The sequence below is a fragment of the Erpetoichthys calabaricus genome, chromosome 16 (genome assembly GCF_900747795.2).
Source record: "Erpetoichthys calabaricus chromosome 16, fErpCal1.3, whole genome shotgun sequence".
In the NCBI taxonomy this organism is placed as follows: Eukaryota; Metazoa; Chordata; class Cladistia; order Polypteriformes; family Polypteridae; genus Erpetoichthys; species Erpetoichthys calabaricus.
In genome coordinates this window covers 41,221,079-41,245,109 of record NC_041409.2, presented here as the reverse complement: position 1 = coordinate 41,245,109, position 24,031 = coordinate 41,221,079, and the positions used below count along the sequence as shown (strand labels likewise).

At 40.1% G+C, this 24,031-nt stretch overlaps 1 protein-coding gene across 1 annotated transcript in view; it reads left to right on the top strand.

The window, feature by feature from the left end:
• The window catches only part of ttbk2a (tau tubulin kinase 2a), a 325,367-nt gene that overhangs the window by 282,252 nt on the left and 19,084 nt on the right, over positions 1-24,031 (top strand). The window contains exon 14 of the mRNA XM_051920065.1: positions 22,589-22,855. Coding sequence (XP_051776025.1) covers positions 22,589-22,855 — 267 coding nt within the window. The remainder of the gene's footprint in view (positions 1-22,588; positions 22,856-24,031) is intronic.

Sequence of the window (24,031 nt, the reverse complement as noted above, 5' to 3'; positions counted from 1 at the left end):
ATGTTCTCCACCAGACCCCACTGAGTAGGCATTAGAGTTGCAGGTAACTCCAAATCGCAGGAGGTTCGCTATTGTATCAGAGACGCTGCACTGGGATAGTACACTGTCGTTCACGGTAAGCTGTAAAGTATGAATCATACATGGCAAACTTGGGATTCCAGATTCTTCTATAGCCTTTGCACTGTTATATATGTTGTCTTTTTGGGTGTTTTCCAAGTATCAAACATTTTTTAAACACCACAGAGAGTGCAGCACCTCTGTGTGATCCAGAGCATTCTTGGGCATACAAGATTGCTTTCCGTAATTCAAAATTGTGGTTGATCCCCATGGTTGGTCCATGTACTGTATCAGTGGTAATGCATATGACTGTGACATCATCAACAAGGAGTTTGTGCATGGGACTTTTCACAATATTATGAATATAACGATGACTGGATATTGGGTAATGGGACTCAAGATCGTCAACCAGCATTTGATATCCCATATCTTTTACAACAGAAAATGGCTGATCATCCAGAGTAATAAATTCCATCACCTTTGCAGTAATTGTTTGAGATTTAGGGTTATCTTTATAAAACTTCTTTGATTTTTCAAGAAACTGATAACTGGCTGAGCAACTGCAGTTTTTGATTTTGAGTGTGGTGGCATAGGATTCTCCTCTTTTTCCCTGTATATATTTGTCAGGATGGCATGTCTTCAAGTGTTAAATTAAGTTGGTGGTATTGTAATTTCATATTTTGGTCACTCTGAGCAAGACATTAGTTGAACAAGTGTTACAAATGTCATATTTATGTGGCTGTCACTTACTTGGAAAAACCTTCACACCACAGACAATTCTGTGCGGGAGCTCAGCGTTTCCTAAACGTGTTTCTCATCCAGAACACAGTGAATGTGTCATCAAATGTTGGTTTTAATTATTGGTCAAATCTAGTCATTGGTCTGATACAGATATTTTAACCCATTATCGGCCAGTACAGATATTAATATACTTTTTAATCTCTATTTTAGTAAGCTTCAGGGCCCTCTGACTTGAGGTTTGATATGCATAGTGTATATGCATTTTATAAGGAGTCTTGTTTTGAGCCTGGGAGTGCATCTTGCATGTATAATTTCCAGCCCAAAAAATACAATCCATAATTCATTTATACATCCAATGAAATGTCTTGTCAGTGAGGGATGTTGGCAGATGTACGAATCAGTCCAGCAAGGCGGGGAGCAGCATTGATTGGCTTCTCACTTTGTGATGGATCCTTTTCATTATAAATACTCCCAAATTTACATATTTGCCAGGTATGGGCAACTTCCAACAGAGCTGTACCTCCTGCCTGGGTTGTATTTCACATTTTTTTTTCCATCTTCCTGGACAGTTTCACCTTGTCAGCTAGTTTGTGTGGCTATTCTTTTATAAAATAATGTGTTTTTAATAAACCTCACAGATTACAGTAGCACAATTGAAACCTTTGCCTACATGAGGACCCACACTTGGATAGTACAACTGCATTAAAAAGTGCATTATTGTGACAAAGGATCATTCAAAGACAATCTTGTAGACAGAATTGTATTTGCTCCCAGGGGGAAATTTGGCTTTTTACAGAAAGACATTAAATAAATAGATATATACACACACACCAGAATGATTTAAAAAGAAACAGAACTTCTGACTTGGTAGTTCCAGTCCCAAAGAGAAATTATACAGGTGTTTGGTGTAAAGGAGCCCCAGACATGTTCATTCACACAATGAATGATTCATTGGCTGAAAGTCCTCAGTATTGGTGTGTCAGAGAGAGGATGTGCAGCATTGTTCATAATGGCACTCAGTTTTGTTTCAGTTCTCTCCTTCACTACAGCCTCTGGGGGTCCAGAGTGCGTCCCATAATGTAGTCTGTCCTTTTAATTGTCTTGTGGCTTTGGTGGGCTTCTTTTAAATAGATGTTACCAGCCTAGCACAGAACAGTGTAGAAAATCACACTGGCCATCACAGAGTTATAGAAGATGTGAAGGATGTCACACATTAAAGGAACAAAGTCTGCCAAGGAAAAAAAGCTTGCTCTGCTTTTTCTTATATAGTCCTTCTGTGTTCCGAGGCCAGTCTAAGCTGTCATTAATGTAGACCCCCCCATGTATTGTAGGTGTGGACCACTTCAACATCCACTCCTTGAATAGTGAGCTGGCATAGGGGCTCTTTGGTGTGCCCCAAGTCTATAACTAGATCCTTGGTTTTGGTAATTTCAGACAATTTTCCTTCAAGAAACAAAGTTCTCCACATCACTCTTCTCCTCCATCTCACCTCCTTATCAATATACCCCATAAGTGTGCAATCATCTGTGAATTTGTACAAGTGACATGACCTGCTGTTGTGAATATAGTTGGAGGGGAAGAGAAAATGAGACAGAACTGTTCCTTGTGGTACTCTTCTGTGGTCACTTCTGTATCAGAGATGCAGTCCTTGAGTCTCACAAACTGTGGTCTGCCCGACAGATAGCTCATTATCCAGGGCACCACCCCATTTCCCTGATTTTACCTCATAACAAGTATGGCTGAATGGTATTGAAGGCACTGGAGAAATCAAAAAACATAATTCTCACAGTGCTGCCAGCTTTGTCCAGATGAGAATTACGCTAGAGAAGCAGACAATAATTTAATCCTCCACTCATCTTTGTCTGATACACAAACTGGTGATCTACCAGAAGAGGGCTCATATAGTCCAAGACCAGCCTCTCATTCATCTTCATGATGTTAGATGGTGTTGAAAATGTGGACGTCTTAGAGGGATCTGCAAAAGGACCTCACTCAGGTACACTGTGTGTGTGTGTGTGTGTGTGTGTGTGTGCGCAAAGTTGCACTACATGAAGTGTGTATGTATGTGTATATATATATATATATATATATATATATATATATATATATAGTCTGCGTCTCAAACTTTAGCAAAACCAACCTTATTCAAAAACAGGAACAGTACGGTTATTTATTGCAGCGGGAGCTACCACTCTCCTATACACAGACACAGCAGTCAGGCAGGGTCGTGACTAGGTTAGTGGTTCCCTGCATCACCCATTGATGACAGGCGCTTATAGCATGACTGCAATCTTTTTGGAGTTGCTTCGGCTATGAGCCTGCGGTTGCTCTGGCATCAGATAAACGTCTTCCACAGACATGGTGATTGTGCTTCGGGATGCTCTTCAGCATGACGTTCCATTGGGGGGAGTCACGAAAGAGTTTAGAATCCTCACACACACACAACACATACCCTCACCCTCAGCTTTGTCCACACTGGTGTGGGCAGAGCGACCGTCCAAGCCGGGCCTGGCCAGATGGGAGAGAACGTCAGCATTGATATGTGCAGCCCCGGGACGGTGGTGAACATCAAAAGCCTGCAAAGTAATAGACCACTGAGTGAGCCAGGCGTTCAAATCCTTCTGTTTGTATAGCCATTGCAGTGGAGTGTGGTGAGTCACCAGGGTACACCATCATCGCCAGAGATAGTAACGGAGGGCCTCCACCGCCCACTTAATTGCCAAGCACTCCTTTTCAATAGTTGAATAATTATGCTCCCTGGGTAGCAGCTTTCTTCCGAGAAACGTGATACGGTGTTCTTCCCCCCTCAGAACATTGTGAGAGCACCGCTCCTAAACCGAAAATGCCAGCATCTGTTTGCAGAATAAATTGGGATTGTCATTAGCCACCCACCAAATCATTTGTTTTAGGGTTTTATTAAACCGTTCTGTCAGGCCATTCATCTGCGGATGATAAACCTTGGAGTGTAACTGCTTAATGTCGAAACTTTAGCATAGCTGCTTCATAATGTGAGTCATAAAGGTTGTGGCCTGATCAGTGAGGATCTCGCGAGGGATACCAATAATTGTGAACATATCCAAGAGCACTTTTGCAGTAGTCCGGTTGTCTTCTCATCACCGCATTACTACTTCTGGTTATGTTGTGGCATAACACAAGCATATACTGAAAGCCACTTTTACTCCTGGGAAGCGGGCCAACAATATTTAATCCCACCCTAAAAAAAGGGACAAGTCACAACAGACTACGCAGAGGTTGCTACCAGAGTCCAGCAATGCCGAGAATTCCCATCCCAACGTAATAGACCTTCAAATTGTCCTCCTGTAGCATCTTGGGAGAAACTTGTGAGCCACATACCTGGGCGAGATCGATGGCATAGGTGGGAGGTGGCACTCCTGAGCCAGATGTCCCAGTTGATCACAGCGAAAGCAGCTGCATTCAGTCCGCACTGTGGTGCTCACACTGGCGTCTTCCACCCATGGTGCTGGTGACCCTGAAGGTCTGAGCTGGCTGTATCAAAATCGGGATCAAGCCTGGGTAACCCCATTGTTTCCAGGTGGCTTGTGCACCCTATAGTCTGCAGGTCAGATTCTGCAGCGAGTGAACATCATTCTGTAGTATTTCATCACTAAGGCTTTCATCAATCCCTGACAGGACTGCATCAATAGGGAGCTTCTTCACAATGTGCTCAAAAGGGTCATTGTGGATCCAGCTTTACATCAGGTCCAATAGGCCCTGGATCTGTCCTTGTACAGGGCATCCAGATCAATATGCCACAGACGAACTGGTGCCCCTTGGCCACCAGGCTCACTGCTGTGCAGTGGAGGATCTGTTGCTTCAGGAAGTCATAATCATTGAGAGATTTTGTATGGCTTGGGGGGCTTCTCTGGTTAAAAACTGGGCCAAAATAGCTGCCTAGGCTCCCCTGTCCCAACGCACTAATGTTGTTGTATGTTCAAAGCAGAATAGGAAACACTCTGCGTCATCTATGGGAGCCATCTTTGGCAGCACATCTCGCGGCCGGTCCAGGGTATGGGCAGCCACTAGAGCTTCATCTTGCTCCCGGGGTCGCTGTACTTCTTGGGGATCCATCAGTGCAAGGACCTCACTCCTGGTACCATGTAACATGTGAGTCACTGTCTTGCACCCCAAAACACAAGGCTGAATCTTGGTACTTTAGCAAAACCAGTTTTATTCAGCTTGAAACAGGAACAGCACAGTTATTTATTGTAGCGGGATCTACCACTCTCCTATACACAGCAGTCAGGCAGGGTTGTGATCAGTTTACCCATCGACGACAGACGCTTATAGTGCGACTGTCATCTTTTTGGAGTTGCTTCGTCGGCGAGCCACTGCAGCACTGTGAATCTGTGGTTGCTCCGGCAACGGATAAATAGTCTTCTACAAACATGGTGATCGCGCTTTGGGACACTCTTCAGTGTGTCGTCCCATTGGGATGGGGGGGGGGCCCAAAAAAGTTTAGAAACCTCACAATATATGCAATTTTATATATATATATATATATATATATATATATATATATATATATATATATATATATACATACATACATACATACATACACACACACGAGAGTTGTCTGGGTTCCACGCGGAATTTTATCATTTGTCGAGTGTCAGCCTGTCAAAACCTGTTCTGCTGTGTAGCGGGATTATTCAAGTGGTTGCATGTTTTTGTTCAGATGTTTTGCTCCCTCTCTTCCTTCAGAATGAACATGAGAAGCAAACGAACTGAGAGTGTGCAGCCGGCGCTAGCGGCGAAGCTCCCGACTCCGTGCGTGCGTGACTTTCGAGTGATGATTTTTTACGACTTTTCTGATGGTTTAATCCGCTCGGTGAAACGCACCATGTTTGCCATCTTTTTCAACATCGATGGCATTGTCGCGTCAATTCCGCTGATGTAGAGGAAAACTGTGACCTCTGAGTGGTACACCACTCAGTGCCTGCCTGACGTTTTTTCTGCGATGGCTAGAGGCCGGTCCAAGAACTTGCGAAGGCACTTTTTGAGTCATGACAATGCGCCAGCCCACATGGCTAATGCGACGAAGCATTTCATTGAAGACAGTGGTGTCAACGTTTTGAACCCGCCACCCTACTCACCTGATCTTGCACCATGTGACTTTACTTGGAAAAAGTTTAAAAAGGATCGAAGTACATGAGAAAAATAGAAAAAAAAATCCTTGGCTACTTATTTCGAGTGATTCCGTGCGGAACCCAGACAACCCTCGTGTATATGTATGTATATATATATATATATATATATATATACACACACACTTTATGTAGTGCAATTTCACATGCATAGAGTACAGATTTATAAATATAGTGTTATTAAAATGCAGAATATCAGCAACTGCACTCAGAAACATTTTTTTGTAAATGTGTTTTTAATATGGGTTAATACTTAATGGACTTAGCTAGCAATGATGAAGGAAAAAAACAAAAATTCTAATCTACTCTACGCAGATTTCATGTACCTTTGCCCTGCTGGTCTTCTAAGCAAATACCAAAGATTTTGACAGAATACAGAAAATACTATTGGTGATGTTAATATCTCCTTCCCATGTTGAGGTCCACTTCCATAGCAGTAGTATGCTGAAAGGAAGTGCCTTCTGTGTTAAAATCTTCATTAGTTTTCAAATTGTGCTTCTATGACAATGAAACAACATTCCAGTCTGTTGACCGCAAAATGTACATTTTCTGCCTTGGCGTTAACCATGATGTATGGTGTGTGTCTTAACTTCTTCTGTTGGTGAAGAAAGATTCACTGATCTTGACTTTGCCAATGATGCTGTGATCTTCGCAGAGTCAATAGAGGCTCTGATCGGACCTCTCAGGGACTGAGCAAGGAGTCTGGGTGCCTGGGCTTGCGAGTGTCCTGGGTAAAACCCAAGATCCAGGGGCCTCATATATAAATGGTGCGTACACACAAAAATGTTGCGTAAGCCCGTTTCCACACTCAAATCGTGATGTATAAAACTTAAACTTGGCGTAAAGCCATTCACATTTTCAAGGTAGCTCCAACCCTTGCGCACGCAAGTTATCTGCTCGGTTTTGCAATCTGGCGACACCCAGCGTCAAACAAGTGCTTTTCCTCCAGTGTGGTTTCCCCTTCTTTTTAGATCCACATCCCTGACGTGGCTTTATCAAATACACTGAAATTAACCGTATATTGTTTGTTAGTTTAAGGCATCTGATTGTAATTAACCTGTAACAATATAATATTCCACGGAATGGCCAAACTATTCCAAATTCCATAGCTAGCTGCTTTAGCGTTGTTACTCTCACTGCACCTTCTTCTTCTACTTTCAGCTGCTCCTGTTAGGGGTTGCCACAGCAGATCATCTTTTTCCATATTACTGTCACTGCACCACTCGGAGCAACTGATCAGAAGGAGAATTATCGGTATACAGCATCAAGCACACGCTGCCTCAACCATGCTGCCTATTTGAACTGCTCTCATCCGACAAATGCTTCAAAGCTTTTCCTGTACGGACCTCATGGTTCAGAAACAGTTTCATCCCAAGAACTATAAATGTACTCAATCAGTCTATCAAGTGCTCCTTATAGAACTGTTTGTATTACAACTACCTCACTGTAAACTTGTGATACAGTTATAATATTGCACAACCTGAGCCACTTTATAAAGCACGTATTTACATATGATGACGATATCATTTTTAAAATGAAATACAGTAAAATGTTTATTACATTATACAGATAAAATATTAACATCATTTAAATAATTTATATTGTTAGTAATTAAACATGTGAGGTCACTGTGTCGCAGTGGTTGCAACAAGCTGGTGGCCCGATTATTCCTGCCTCGCACTGTATTCTTGCTGGGGCTGGCGCAACACTGGAAAATTAGATGGATAGAACAATTAAACATGTTCTACGAAGATATTTCAAGGTTCCTTAAAAGTTTTGAAGAATCGGTGTTTTAAGCTTACTGATGGCTTAACATCTATTACAGAGCTGATTGTGTGGCGATTGGTTACTTGGAGAAAGAAAAGGAAGGACAGGAATTTGGGGTTAGTATGTTTGAACGAACAGTACTGCTGCACTAAATTATTTCATCGAAGGTTGCACATGACGCAGCAAGCATCTTGCAGGATGCAGGAACAATCTGTGGACGAGGCGCCAGCTTGTCAGTATCACCATGTTCCCATGTTTAATAACATGCTTTAATTCCTAGCATCATGAAAATAATATCAAGTATACATCTCAGTATTTTAATTATTCAGAGAGCTGTAATATCACAAATGTAATGGATTCTGTGTCCTGTCGGAGGAAGAGAAAGCCCGTTTAAGAAGCAAGTAGTGATTCACACACACAGAGCACATAGAAGAACACATACAAAAACAAAGCATTTAACATTCTACTTTAGTTACGATGGTATTTGAGAAACTAGTAGATTAAACGATTTAAAGATGAAGTTTATGATGTTCTACTTTAATGACAAAATAAACTACATAATTAAAATGGAAATTTCGAGATTAAAGTTGGCATTTTGAGCTTTTTTCTCACTGTGTCCCTATTTTTTTTTTCTCTGTACCCTAATAAACTTTCATATGACACTCAGACAGTGGACTCCGACTCGCCTTTTCATGGCGACTTTAATATGTGACAACTTTTTTTATTTCGGGCACTGTGCAACTTTGTGAACTTGAGCTTTCGAGTTTCTCCGACACTCTATGTCACTTGATCAAATTCCTTTTGTTGATTATATCACTGTTTAAACCAACAAATTGTAAGTTTTTCCTTGCCTCTACTTGGTATTCATTGAAATTCTTCTATTTTCCCCTGTGCTATTGCCATTGTCTTTTCACGGAAGGCTCAGCTTAAGGGCTATTTATATTGATTTGCATATTCAAAGAGGCATAATTCTGGGAGGAGTTGGGGTGGGACAGCAGGCACGTGCGTTGCTTTTCACGCTAACCGGGATTTATGAAGCGGAAGAACGTGGAAGTTGGCGTTCGCACAGATTTATGCATCTGGATTTTTTTTGTGTGTACGCACATTTCCGCTTTTGTCCATATGCCACGTTATAGTGTGAATTCTACGCACGCCGTTATACATGAGGCCCCAAGCCTTTAATGGCCTCTTAGGCACAGCCATCAGCAGTGTATCTGTCTTCGTAGAGAGTGTGAACCTTGTCAAGAGGTTTACTTACCTTGGCAGTGACATTCAGGTCTCTGGTGACTCTTCCTATGAAGTCAGTAGATGGATTGGGAGAGCATGGGGGGGGGGGGGTCATAAGGTCGATGGTAAGGGGTGTGTGGTGCTCCCAATATCTATGCAAAAGGATGAAGGTCTAGGTCTTGAGAGTCCTGGTGCTTCCTGTCTTGCTATATGGTTGCATGACATGGATGCAATGCAGTCACCTGAGATAAAGACTTGACTCCTTTGGTACCATGTCTCTTTGGAGAATACAATACAATACAATACAGTTTATTTTTGTATAGCCCAAAATCACACAGGAAGTGCCGCAATGGGCTTTAACAGGCCCTGCCTCTTAACAGCCCCCCAGCCTTGACTCTCTAAGAAGACAAGGAAAAACTGAATCCTTGGGTACTGCTGGTTTGACTTTGTGTCAAATGCGCGGTTGCTCACGGAGTTCTGAGTGAGGCGCATTACCTGCATTGTAAAGGAGTGTCAGTTACGGTGATCCAGCTTGCAGGACCCCAGTGACTGGGCTAGGCCAAGGGGGACGCACACGTAACACCTGGCTGCGGCAGATAGAGGGTCATTTCCAGAGGGTGGGACTGGACCGTGTGTTTGCCTGAGGGGTTGCCAACCAGGATCCTGAGCTGTTTCGTTGTGTGGTGGGTGTGGCAACACTCTGTACCAGTGCATGCTCCCCAGCCTGACTTGACCTGTCTAACTCATTGCATCACCCCTAGCAAAGCTTATGAAGCATGATGGAGGAGGCACCAAGCTACAAGGCTGTGTATCCATCTTTGAGTAAATTAGTTGAAGCCAGAAGCAAATAACAGAGAAAAAATTGTGTGGGGAACCTACAGCAAGTCTGTAAGGCACACAGAATTACCTTAAAAATGATGACCCAGAGTATATGTTCAGTACCACCTTTGACTTAGTCAAAACTAAGAAGTACAAATTACTGTCTACTAAGTGTGTGGTAGTGGCTCAAAAAAACTTCAGTTCACTGCCAGTGTGAGGGAGGCTGAGCAATTCTGGGGTATAAAAAGGAACTGATGATATATAAGGGGTGTAAAAGCTTGCAGAATGAGCTTTAGAATATTGTTTTCACTTTAAACATATTTTTTCATGGTGGTGTTTCTGCCTTGCACCCAGCGCTTGCTGGGATAGGCCCCACTTTCCCCACAACCCTGCCTTGTATAAGTGGGTTAGGAAAATGAATGGATGATGGATATTAAACAATGAAAAAAATAACAATAAAACATATTAAAGATCTATATCAGGGCTTGATGTTCATTTTTGAAATTGGGGGGAGCAAAATCCCATAGTTTAAAAAGCACTTCAGTATTAATATTGCAGGAAATGTGTTTTTGCTGATGTTTGCATTTATACATTTTTCAAAAAAAAAATACAAATTTGTCAGCTATTTTTTTCCTTAGTTTTTTTTTTCAAATTGTTGGTTATTTCTGCTATTTTAACTTTAATTTTACATGATTTCCACTTATTTTTAGCCAAAAAGCCAGACAAGCAAAGGAAAAGTGTTTCAGTAGAGTATACAAAAATCTAGAGATTAAAAAATTATATGCTGAGAAAAATAAGTTGCTTATTTTTTCTCTTCATCCATACTCTACTGTTTTTCCTGTCAGAGTAGATTTTTGTGCAGCTTTAAGACTGTGGAGCAGATAACATAAGGGTGTAGGTGCGAATGGTATTAATTTAGGAAATTTAAGATAGCTTATGAAAATATACTTAATCTATACTTGGCTTTGGCGGCAGAGTTGTGCACACTCATTGGCACTGCCACCTTACAGATCCCCAGCGTACGTTACTCACCCTTTGAAAATTAAGATTTTTATTCATTCATTTTTATTCAAGATGAACAACAGAACAAGTAGAAGAATGCTGGTAAAACTGAGCTGTTAATAGCGTAAAAGCTTGGTCAACAGCATCATTGGGATAAGAAAATAATACATTTTATTTAAATGAGGTGTTGCAAAAACAAATACACTCTACAACAAATGCCACAAAACAAAATATTTTATATGGTACCAATGATTTTTAAGAAAGCACCAACTCTTCTAAGCATGGAATGAACAACACACTGCCACATCTATTTTTCCCCATTCTTGGAGAATGAGCTCTTTCAGAGCCTGGATGCTTGGTGGAGAATGATGCTCAACCTGTCTTTCAGAACTCCCCACCGATACTCTGTTGGGTTGAGGTTGGGTGACATGCTTGGCCACTGAAATACTTCTGCTCTTTTCTTCCTCAGAAATGCAGCAATGACATTGTTTGTGGTCATTATCATGTTAAAAGAGTGCTTGGTGCCCTATGACATGGAGAGATGGTAGCATCTTCTTCTACTGTATTTTGCAGTTCATCTGTGAATTTATGGTGCCATTAATGAAGTGCAATTCCCCAACAGCTGCAGGACATATACAACTATACAGAACAACAGTGCCACCACCACGCTTTACAGTTGGAACCATGCATTTTTCATTATACTCCACACCCTTATGTTGCCAAACAGTGTGGATGCCACAAGTTCCAAAAAGATTTACCTTTGTCTCATCACTCCAAAATATAGGTTCCCAGTAGTCTTCACCTTTGTCAACATGGGCCCTGACAAATGCTAAACATCTTTTTTTTTTATTTTTTTTATTTTTGTACATGGGCTTTAGCAATGGTTTCCTTTATGGATGACACCATTGCATGCCACTCCTCTGCAGTGTACTTTTGTATTTTGTCACCCCAGGTTTGCTTTCTACTGCTTTAGCTAACTGTGAGGGACTTGCATGGCAATTTTCCTCAAATGGTCTTAGTACAAAATGCTTACAAGTAGATGTTAGCTTATGCTTACAAGTACTTGTTAGCTTCCGTGGACGACCTGGACATCTCAAAGAGCTTGCCACAAGTCCATCCTTTCTGAATTTCTGAATCACTTTTGCTACTGTATTCCAATTAATTAGAATGCTTCCAATTGATTAGAATGCTTTACTAATTTTATCATTGCCTTGATCTTTTTGTATAAAGAAATGACTTTCTTTCTCAAGTCCTGTGACATTTCTCTTCCATGTCGTGCCATTTTTTCCAGCATTGAATGGTGGTAGGGGATTTTACTTGGTAAACACCACCCTTAATTGCCAGTTACCTGGTGGTCACCTGTATGATGATTAATTAGACTCATCTGTTGTTGCGTTTCTGTTTATCAAGTGTTATTCCTTACACCTTCATTGGGGTGTACTCAGTTTTTCAACATGGTCTTTGTTAATAAAAAATAATTCCAGTCTTGTATTTTGTACTGACAAATCTCATTTGTAACAAATATATTACTGTAGATTTGTTGGACTGTTTAATAGTACAGTATCCAATAGTGTGATTGTCAGTATGTGCATGAGTGGACTCTACAATTATCTAACTTTATGTCCAGGCCTCCTTTCCTTCATTCTCTTCAGTACTTCTAGGACAGGGTCTTGATCCCTGGTCTTCTGAATTGGAGTATGTGGGTTTGAGCGTGACAGTGACCATTATTAGTTTGACACTAGCAGACATAACAGGTCTGCTTTGAGATTACCTTGAGCTATTGTGAAACCAAAGCACAGTCCTAAAAGACCATAACACAAACATGTATCATAGAATTATAGGGTAAAGATGCCTTCAAAGTCTTCATTTTGTGGCTAGATGGTCCTTCTTTTCATAGTTAGACAGGTGGCACCCTCAGCCATGGCCACATCTGCAATCACTTTTCTTTAAAGGTATTCTTGTGGAATGCATTTTATCTTTTTGTGTGTGTCACTGATTTTCTTTTCAGATTCAGTTTAAAGGCAGTCACTCCACTATAAACATTTTAAAGAAAAGATGATTATGAGTGTCAAGGATCACAATCCTTAATATTTTGTCAAATAAAAAGAAGCAAAATGTAGTATGAATTCACTAAACAATCCAAGTCAATATATGTATTGAGTATAAGAATGTACTGCAGCCTGTTTTTAGCCTTCATTTAAAGAAAGTGTAGTCATGTTTCTTTTAAATCTCAGACTACACCCAGGGCATTACGTGGTTGCCACATCTTTGACTCCTATGGTGCATTTGCACAGCTCCAGTGAACAGCTGATTGCCAGATTCTGCAGCTGAGTGTGTTGGTCAAGAACATCCTGCTCATGCAAATGTAAAAACAATACCTAAACAACATAATTTAATTCTTAAGTAACAAATAAGGCACAATTGTACAACTGTAATGTGAAAAGGACATTGACTAACCTTACAATAAGAAAGAGAAATTCTTTATCAAATAATTACATGCAAGAAATTTGTGCATTTAAAATGTGATTTTTCCAGGAATTACTAAATTGTATGGGATACCTGATCATCCGAGCCGAATTTTAAGTGCTGTATATTGTTGTTACCTCTTAAAATGTGAAGAAGCTAGTAGAAAATCTGTTCATCTTTGCTGTCAGTTTAACTTTAGGTTAACAACCTTAATAAAATGATAAGTATCAACAGATTGTGCATCACAAACATTTGTAGTTCTAAAAATGCATTGCGTTTGTCATTGCACCAGATGGCAACTCACAAACATTAGTGCTTTTATGAGTCCTGTACCAAATGGCATATAACACAGTGCAATAAAATATCAAGCAGCAGACAGAAAAAGGTTTGGGGAATGCAACTCTGTATACTGAAAAAAACAGCAGAGCAAAGAAAACAAGTTTTACAAAGCGGAGTTCACAACTGAACTGGCTAACAAACTGAGACTGCTCTATAAATATGCTGGGTAGAAGGAAGAGGGTGAGTCAAGGCAACCAGAACTGCAACTGATGTGGCAGGATAAGGGAGTTATGGTAACGGAAATGATGATGTCAGGATTGGCCGGAAGTGATGTCAGCAGGGGGTGGATCAGTGGTGATGTGACTATGAGTCAGGGGCTTCAGCTGGGCTGTAGGGGAATAAGAGACCAACCCTCACACTGGCTGACAGATACCACTTTTTGAGCTTGTAAACTGTCCCCCATGCGCATATGTGTAATTGGAGAATGTGGCAGACGGCTGGGGTCCACACCCATTCGGGATGCCCTTGCTCACTATTTCCAAGGGGAGTAGCCCTGGACAGTGCAATACCTCCCCCTGGATGCTAGATGGCCGTCCCCCTGAGTTGGAGCGATGCCTCGTTTTCCCACAGGGCTCCAAGGGAATTGGAGTTGGGTGCAGCCCTGTTAGGTCCCACAGGCACCGCCAGGGTGTGCTGTATTTGGGACTCCTGAGCCCGTGTGGGCAGCCTATACGTCACACCCAGAAGTGCAGCCAGAACTCCGTGATCAAGCACCTGGAACACTTCCGGGTGCCCATAAAAGGAGCCAGCGGCCACCACTCAGGAGCCGGAGTCGGGTGGAGGAGGACAAAGTTGCCTGGGAGGAGTGGTGTTGCTGAAAGGAGAAAGTGCGTGGTGACTGTTGTGTGTTTCGGACTGTGTATTGCATGTGGGGTTCACGGGGAAGATGTACCCCACAGGTGAAGAAAAAATAAATATTCTATTGTATTTTACACGTGCCTCGGTGTCAATCTGTGTCGGGTCGGGCGCAATATAGCGCCTTATTCACAAGACATATGCATCGCATTTTTCATTCTAACAAATGGCACGTCACAAACATTTCTAGTAATAAAATGCACTACTTCAAATGTTTATGGTATTCCATCTGTAAATATGACGGAAAAAATGTATTTTATTACTACATGTGTTTGTGATGCATCATCTGTTGGGATGACAAATACAAAACATTTTATCACTACATATGTTACAAAATACATAATAGATGGCGCATAGCAAATTTTTGGACACAGTGGAGTGATGGAGAATTTTAGTCAGATTCAGTAAAAGCTACAAAAGAATGGAATTTGTGAGGATTAGGTGTAGAAAAACAGCAGCAAAATAAGGAGTACCTAACAAATATGAATAACACAATGGAATGAATTTATCAATCGGTACTAACTAGTAATTTTATACATTTTATTTTAACTATTATAAAAAAAAAATAGCTAATTAAAGTTATTGTAATAAACCTCATTACTGTACTGTGAAGGCCAATATGGGCAGCAGCTTCTATCCTTGAGGAGCCTCGAGAGCATACAAGGCAACAAGGAGATGTGTTGGTCTTTTTATTTCCACTGTACAATACAATACAATTTATTTTTATATAGCCCAAAATCACACAAGAAGTGCCGCAAGGGGCATCTCTTATAGTAGTTGGCTGACCATAAACACAGTTTAGGAGCCCTGTAACTAAAAGCGTGACCTCCCACTGTTATTTTATTAATCCTTGGAATCATAAGCAGACTGGCATCTTGAGATCTTAATGTGTGTTCTGGTTTGTAAGTCATGATAAGTTCAGATAAGTAAGCCGGACCTTTGCTATTTAAGGTTTTATATATTAAAAGGAGGATTTTGAAATCTACCCTAAACTTAACCGGGATCCAGTGTAAGGATTTAAGAACTGGAGTTATGTGTTCATATTTTCTTGTTCTTGTAATAATTCTTGCAGCAGCATTTTGGATTAACTGGAAACTCTGTAAAGAACAATTTGAACATCCAGTGAACACCTCATTGCAGTAGTCAATCCTACTAGAAATAAATGCACAAATTAATTTCTTAGAATCCTGCTTATTTAGAAAACGCCTTAATTTCCCAATATTTTTAAGATGAAAGAAACATGATTTAGACAACTTTGTAATGTGCACTTTAAATGACATTCTAGAATCAAAGATAACACAGAGATTGCCGGCTGATTCAGTAAAATTAATGGTGATTCCAACAGAGTTAAATGATGACAAAATATTGTTGCGATCAGAATCATTTCCTCCAATTATTAAAATCTCTGTTTTTCTGTGTTTAAAGACAAGTAGTTCTCATCCATCCACTCCTTTAATTCACAACTAATTAAAGACAACACTGGAGAAACTTCATATGGTCTAAAAGAAAGGTATAACTGGGTGTCATCTGCATATGAGTGAAAATTAACATGATGTTTTCTAATGATAGATTCCAGTGGAAGCATGTAAAGTGAAAACAGTAAAGGTCCCAGTACTGAGCCTTGCAGGATACCATATCTGACTTATATGTGTAATGACGGAGTACTGTCAGCACATTTCTGTACGTGTTGGAATCGATTTGATAAATAAGAACTAAACCAGGCAAGGAAGTAAGCCTGACTTCATTTTCCAGCCTGTGCAGTAAAATAGAATGGTCAATGGTGTCAAACACTGCATCATATCCTTCATCAGTGGATATCAGAATGACGTTTACAACACACTTTAGTGCCGTTTCTGTACTATGACCAGTGTGGAAACCAGACTGGAATTTCTCAAGTAAATTGTGATGCCGTAAGGTGTGACTGAAGCTGATTGGCGAGTACTGTTTCAAGTATTTTAGAAAGAAAAGGTAAATTTGAAATGCTTCCATAATTAAGTATATGTGGATCTAAGTCTGACTTTTTAAGTAATGGTTTGATGACTGACACTTTTAGTGCATCAGGTACTGTGTCATACAATAATGAACTATTAATAATGTTAAGAATAGGCGCTGCAATAACATCCATTGCACTTTTTACTAGTTTTGTTGGCACCGGGTCTAGGGAACTAGTAGTAGGTTTCATTTTAGAAATTAAAGTCAAGACTTCCTGGTCAGTTACAGAATTAAAGTTTCTAAAGTGTTGAATGCAATGTGAGACAGTGTGTGCCAAGCTTGTTTGTGGTTTGCACTGTGTTGCTGAGATCTGGGGATCTTATATTTGTAATCTTCTCATTAAAATAGTTCATAAAGTCTGTACTGCTAATATCTGTTGGTATTTTGAACTGTAGATCTGAATTCACTTTCGTTAAATTAGTCACTGTTCTAAACAGTACCCGAGGATTTGTATTATTGCTATATTATTTAGAATAGTAATTTGAGCAAGCTTTAAAGATAGCTTTTTTAATATTTTTTTAACATTCTCTGTCCATGTACTTTTTGACACTCTGATTTAGGAGCTTGAGTGTTTTCATTAAACCATGGAGAGTTTCTATGTACTTCGATCACTTTTGTTTTAAGGGGAGCCACTGCATCCAAAATATCTCTCAAGGTCATATTATAATGTGATGTTAGCTGATCTAAATTGTTTTCCATGTTTATATTCTATGTTAACTGATCTAAATGGTTTTCCACAATTACATTTGTACATACAATGTGCTGCTTATAGAGCACTCATGATTGTCACCTAGCTAAATATTGTTGTTCATGCAGCCACTAGAGCAAAATTACACCTTTTATTTGCTAACTGAACAGATTACAATATGCAAGCTTTCGAGGCAGCTCAGGTACCTTCTTTAGGCAAGTTGTAGTACAGAAACTGGAGTTCCCTGAGTTTATATATACAATAGAAAAGAAACAGCATTCAATTGCAGGAGCTCAGACAAGATTCCATTAGACAAGAATATACTCACAAAACAACGAACACTCAAATAAGACAAGCTACTGCCATACCTAGAGACAACCTACTGCCATATAAAGCCAAATAAAACAAGAACCGCATCCCATTTGTTGTCACCTATAACCCACATCTTGAAGTATTTCTCAGAATTATAAAAACTAAATAATGTTGACACGCTGCGAGATGTATTTCCAGAACCTTTCGTCCTGCCAACAAAAACATCATATAAAGTGATCATTTTCTTGTTGATTGTCTAATGTGGTCTACCTAATTCTGTTTATGAAATGTCCAAACACTGCACTCTATATAGGAGAAACTGGACAAACACTCCACCAAATAATGCATTTACACAGGTTCCACCTCAAACATGGCAAAGTGGATTAGTGGGTCCGTGGCTACAAAGTAGAAATCCATTTTAAATAAATAAATAATTAAATGGCTGGCCCGATCTCTGTGAGTGCTCGCATGGCTGTGGGGGAGGTTGGTGGAGTAGTTGAAATGGAGCTTGTGCGTGTGTGGTCTGTCTTGATAGCTCCATTGGTTTTCCACAGTTTGTGATTGAAACGCTGCACTTCTGGAGGCATATACAGGGGAGCTGGCATAGCAGAGGGGAGAAAGAAGAAGACAGATGAAAGGCAGAAACAGAAAGTCAGAGGTTAAAGGTGGCAGAAGGATAGCAGGAGCGTGAGGCTGATGCTCAGGGTTGCTGAGCGGCTTAGGGAGCTGGAGTGACGTAGTGCTCACTCTCACACAAGTCTGGGGAGAGGCAAGGGGAGGCTCAGATAGGGAGCCCTCCAGGGAGCGATAGACTGCTGGGTCCCGGGCCTGTAAAGGAAGGTTACAATTTTAAAGGGATAGATAGATAGATAGATAGATAGATAGATAGATAGATAGATAGATAGATAGATAGATAGATAGATAGATAGATAGATAGATAGATACTTTATTAATCCCAATGGGAAATTCACATTCTTCAGCAGCAGCATACTGATACAATAAATAATATTAAATTAAAGAATGATAATAATGCAGGTGAAAAACAGACAATAACTATGTATAATGTTAAATGTTAACGTTTACCCCCCCAGGTGGAATTAAAGAGTCGCATAGTTTGGGGGAGGAACGATCTCCTCAATCTGTCAGTGGAGCAGGACAGTGACAGCAGTCTGTCGCTGAAGCTGCTTTTCTGTCTGGAGATGATACTATTAAGTGGATGCAGTGGATTCTCTATAATTGATAGGAGCCTGCTGAGCGCCCTTCGCTCTGCCACAGATATTAAACTGTCCAGCTCCATGCCAACAATAGAGCTTGCCTTCCTCACCAGTTTGTCCAGGCGTGAGGCGTCTTTCCTCTTAATGCTGCCTCCCCAGCACACCACTGCGTAGAAGAGGGCGCTCGCCACAACTGTGTGATAGAACATCTGTAGCATCTTATTGCAGATGTTGAAGGACGCCAGCCTTCTAAGGTAGTATAACCGGCTCTGTCCTTTCTTGCACAGCGCATCAGTATTGGCAGTCCAGTCTAATTTATCATCCAGCTGCACTCCCAGATATTTATAGGTCTGCACCATCTGCACACAGTCACCTTTGATGATCACTGGGTCTATGAGGGGTCTGGGCCTCCTAAAATCCACCACCAGCTCCTTGGTTTTGCTGGTGTTCAGGTGTAGGTGGTTTGAGTCGCACCATTGAACAAAGTCATTGATTAGGTCCCTATACTCCTCCTCCAGCCCATTCCTGATGCAGCCCATGATAGCAGTGTCATCAGTGAACTTTTGCACGTGGCAGGACTCCGAGTTGTATTGGAAGTCCGATGTATATAGGCTGAACAGGACCGGAGAAAGTACAGTCCCCTGTGGCGCTCCTGTGTTGCTGACCACAATGTCAGACATGCAGTTTCCAAGACGCACATACTGAGGTCTGTCTTTAAGATAGTCCACGATCCATGCCACTAGGTATGAATCTAATCCCATCTCTGTCAGCTGGGATGCACTGGGGACTTGATTTTACAGAGAGGCTTCCTGCCTTTAATCTTTCTAACCTCATTTTAATGGAGTATTTTTTGATAGATTTTAACTTCCACAGACTAAGCTGTTTTTTATGGATTATTTATTTATTGACATAAGGGACAGAGCACTGCACTTTAATTTGAACACTTTAATTTAGATTGTTTTAATAAAAGCACTTTTTCACTTTTTACACCTACCCCTTGTCTGGATGCTTGTGTCCTCATCTGCCCAGCTCATCTCAGTTACAGTTATCAGTGCTGGCTGTTCAAGAGTTTCCCAAAAGGCAAGTGGAAGTGTGGACCTCACCAGCACTGTTACAGGCAATAGAGATATTCCTGTAGGAGCTTACTTCAGCAGCAATGCACACTGTGAGTAGGATTTTAAGGTCACAGTGCTTATGGGCAACTGCAAGACACAGCAGGAGAGTAAGGAATGGGAAGTTAAACAGCACATTACAATATGGTTTAAATAGAGACAAGAGCTTTACAACTAAATATGAAGATTATTTATGATTATTTATATCTCTCTGACTAAACCAGTTGATTCGATTACAGATCTACATTGTAAAATCTCCCTATTATAAAAAAAAATCCTGTAGAGAAACAGTACGGCTACGATACGTGATCTTCACGTTAAGATCATGGAAGACACTTAAAAGACTCGCGAGACTAGAGAGATTGGCCACGGAGCGTCTCACGATGATGTAGAACATGAGATTCTTGCAAGACACGCCCTATTTACAAATAAATAAGAGCAAGGGCAGCCAGCAACACAGCTTTGAGCACACACAGATCCAGGGCTCTCAGCGCATATAAAGCATATAAGGACAATACGTTATAAATGAAACGTAGACGACAAAGCGAAGAAGAAAGCAGCGCGGAGAAAAGAGACTCAAAAGCGTTGGAGAGACAAAAAAGAAAAAGAATAATCTAGGTGCAAATTCAGAAAATAAGGAAAGTAATTATCAGCCCGGAACAAGTGGAATTGAAAAAAAAGCACATCCAATCCGGACGTTGGTGCTATACACTTGCAGAGCAGGATTATGAAAGCAGTGGAATTTGAAAGGCTTAAACACACGATACACATGTGGAGAAAGTTAAAGAATATGAAAGTAGGAAAATTTGAAAGTATAAAAAAAAGAAAGTAAAGATCGCAGGAGCACAAACAAATGGAAATCATTACTCGAAAAAGGGAAAATAATCACCACGGCCCAGGTGTCATTAAAAAAAAAAAAAAGCAGGATACAGTGAGGTCAGAAATAAAAGACAGAGTAGAAAACAAAGTAAAACATCATACAAAAGGTTACAAAACAAAGGGGGACAAACACATGCACAGCAGGTTAGAAGAGATCGAATGTATGGACATAGGTGATATGTCAGAAGTATGTAAATATTGTAAGGCTTTGAAGTTTAAGTCAAGAGAATTTCAAAAACGGAGTTTACCTCACATGCATTTATTGGTTACTTTGCAAAAAAATTATTAACTGCTGATGATGTAGATCGTTTTGTCTGTGCTGAAATTCCAAACAGAGAAAGCTATCCTGAATTATGGTACAAAGTCATTAAACACATGTCTCACTGACCTCATTAAAAAGATTCAGCACGTTGGGACTCGAAAGATTCCAAATATTGTTTTTACAGAAGTTCTGAAATAAAAGTGAAACTAATGAAATAGCAACAATTCAAAGAAAAAAAAAAATCTTAAAAGTGTTTATCCGGAAAAACAAAAATGGGGGTTGGCGAGCGAAGCCCCCTAGTCATCAAAAACTTCTAAAAACCTTGTTGGACACATATCAAAAGATCTTGACTATATATTGTTCTTCTCTTTTGCTAAATGAATCTTTGGCTGGAGAGTCCTGTTAATTTTTGACACTGATGATCACCCACTTGAAGGTCTTCGAATGCTGTTTTTTTTTTCCTACTGTACATCTAATCACTAGGATCTTCAGTTTCTATACTACAACTTGCCTGAGGAGGGGCCTGAGCTGCCTTGAAAGCTTTCAAATTGTCAACTGTTCTGTTAGCCAGTTAAAGGTGTCATTTTGCTTCACTTCTCATTGTATCCATAATGACCAACACAGTACATCACTCTACTAATGCAGCCAATACTAAATCCAACACTTGAGTTGTTTTAAAGCAAGTTTTCTAAAAGGAACATGCAGCAACATAAATGGAAGTAGGTTATGTGAAGAAATTAAATATTTCTTCACTCTGAAGACTTAGACATATTACATTCACTCTAAAGACTTAGACATATTACATTATGGTTGCATTTTAGAGATCTTTACATTTTGGCATAATTTTAGACAGTTCAGTAGGACTTTACAAGCTTAGTGTCTTTTTGTTATCAAAGATTTTGCTTTTCTTATGATGAAAACTTATTGATAGGATGGACTGGGCTAAAGTAATTTTTTTAGAAAATTTTTTAAACTCTGCAACTCTGACTTTGTCAGTATATTATCTAAGTTGGGCTTCATTTTGTTTTCTGACATTTTTGTTTCTTTGTCATTGTCTGCTTTACTAGGATGTGATCTTTTAAAGCATCTTGAATTCTATAGTCTTTGAGACTGTCTTGGCTACTATCTGTGTGAAGGTTTCATGTTTTCCCCTTGACTACATTGCCTTATCTCTCTATTTTCTTTTTCCTTTTCCTTCCACACCCCAGAGTTGTGTCTTTTAGATCAGAGTGAACGTGTCCTGTCCAGAATTAGTTCTTGCCTTGTGCCTTAGAATAAAGGGAAGCTTTTACTCCCCAGAACCCCAAAGCAAGTTAAGCAGGTTAGATAATTAGCCGATGAATCTTTGTATATGTTGATATTTAAGTACATTTTAACAGGTCAAATATTTTCAAGTAAACCTTCATGTCACTTGTTCTTATCTTTTGCTCACATTGTGTTTATTCTACAGAATGTCTGGCTCATTTGAAGCCTCTTTCAGATCAAATTGATATACATTTATATCTTTAAAGGGCAGCACTCAGATAGCTGGGTGGTATTTTCTGTTTCCCCCTTTAATTTGTTCCCCTTGGCTGTTCTTTTATACTTTAGATCTAGAACTGTTTGACTCAGTTACAGTTTATTTCATGGTTTTTGGATAAAGTAGCAATCATTTCTCATTGCCTTTTCCCATCCATATGTTCTCACAGCTCTCCTCTTCTCATCCTCCACTTCCCGAGCCCAGCCGGATCTCCAGTCCCCTCCTCCGCTCCCCAAGTCCTCTAGCCCTCTTCTCCACCCGCTCGGATCCTCTCCACAAGAAGGCACCCTGCCTACGCAAGAGCCAGTCCGCTGACATCTCCTCTGCCTGCGTTGCTGCCCTCACCACTTCACCCAGCCACAGGAAACTGCCCATCATCCCTAGTGGAGCCAAGCTCCCCTCTGCCATTCGTCTCACTAGACCACAACTTCAGCAGGTGATCCCATAATTGGCTTTTCTTTTTTTTTTTTTTTTTTTCTTGTTTCATTCATTTTGTTTTTTCTAATACTATTCAGAGAGCCAGATAAAACAGAAAATAGCTGGTCATAAACACTCAGTAGTTTACTAATGACCTTTTGTTTGATCACAGTACTCTTAATTAACAGCTTGTCTGCTCAAACAGTTCATTTTGTAGTAGTTCAAGCCCTCTGACCACTGAACATTCCATGGTTAGAAATCAAATCAAATCATGTTTTGTTTGTGGTGAAAGATGAAAAACCTGCCAAATAATTGGAATACTCTGTTATGAGCTCTGCTCCTGGCTTTTTTGATCAGTAAATTCTGTTAGTCAGAATCTCATTTACTTTCAGTTTATGCAGAATCCAAGTGTTTTGCAATCTTGGGTCTCATTTTCAAATAGCATGACATAGGGACACGCCTGTTTTGTCAAGATTCCTATACTTGTCCACTGTGTTGCTTGTTCTATAAATTGGTTTCATTCACTTCTTATTTTGTTCCAGCATTAGGCATCTTACCCATTCCAAAAAATAGGCTTCATAGGTGATGTCAAGCTGAAAGAAATCTGCTTATACATCACATTGCTGCACTCTTTCAATTTGGTTTATTTTTGTCGAAGAGTGGTGTGGCAAGGTCTTAGGTAAAATGCAAGTATACATTTTACAGACTACTAAATATAGAATTAAATCACCTAAAGACACAAGTTTGTTTAAACAGACAAGAAAATGAATTACTTTGAAACTGATTAACTAAAATTAAAACCAACGATATCTATCCATTAGTTAATTGTTCAAGTATGGCCTGTAACTATTGCATTACAAATGTGCCACATCAGAGCTTGAGCTAGAAATTGGCAGTGCCAAATGGGCATTCCTAAATGGTGAAAGCTGAATGTGACTCTTTTTCAAACTCCACTTTCTTTCATTACTGTTCAATAATCATACTTCATTTACCCGGTCCACTAGCCCATGCAAATCCATGTAACAGTCTGTGTTGCTCCTGAGTATTTGTGCTGACAGTAGAGTTATAGCACCATCACTCCGATATTTTGTCACTAATCTAAGAGACATACTGTCCAAGGGGCATGTGATCAACAATGCCCCAGTGCATTGTGAGACATTGCCTGGAAAATTGAGTAAAAATGAAAGTGGGCTGA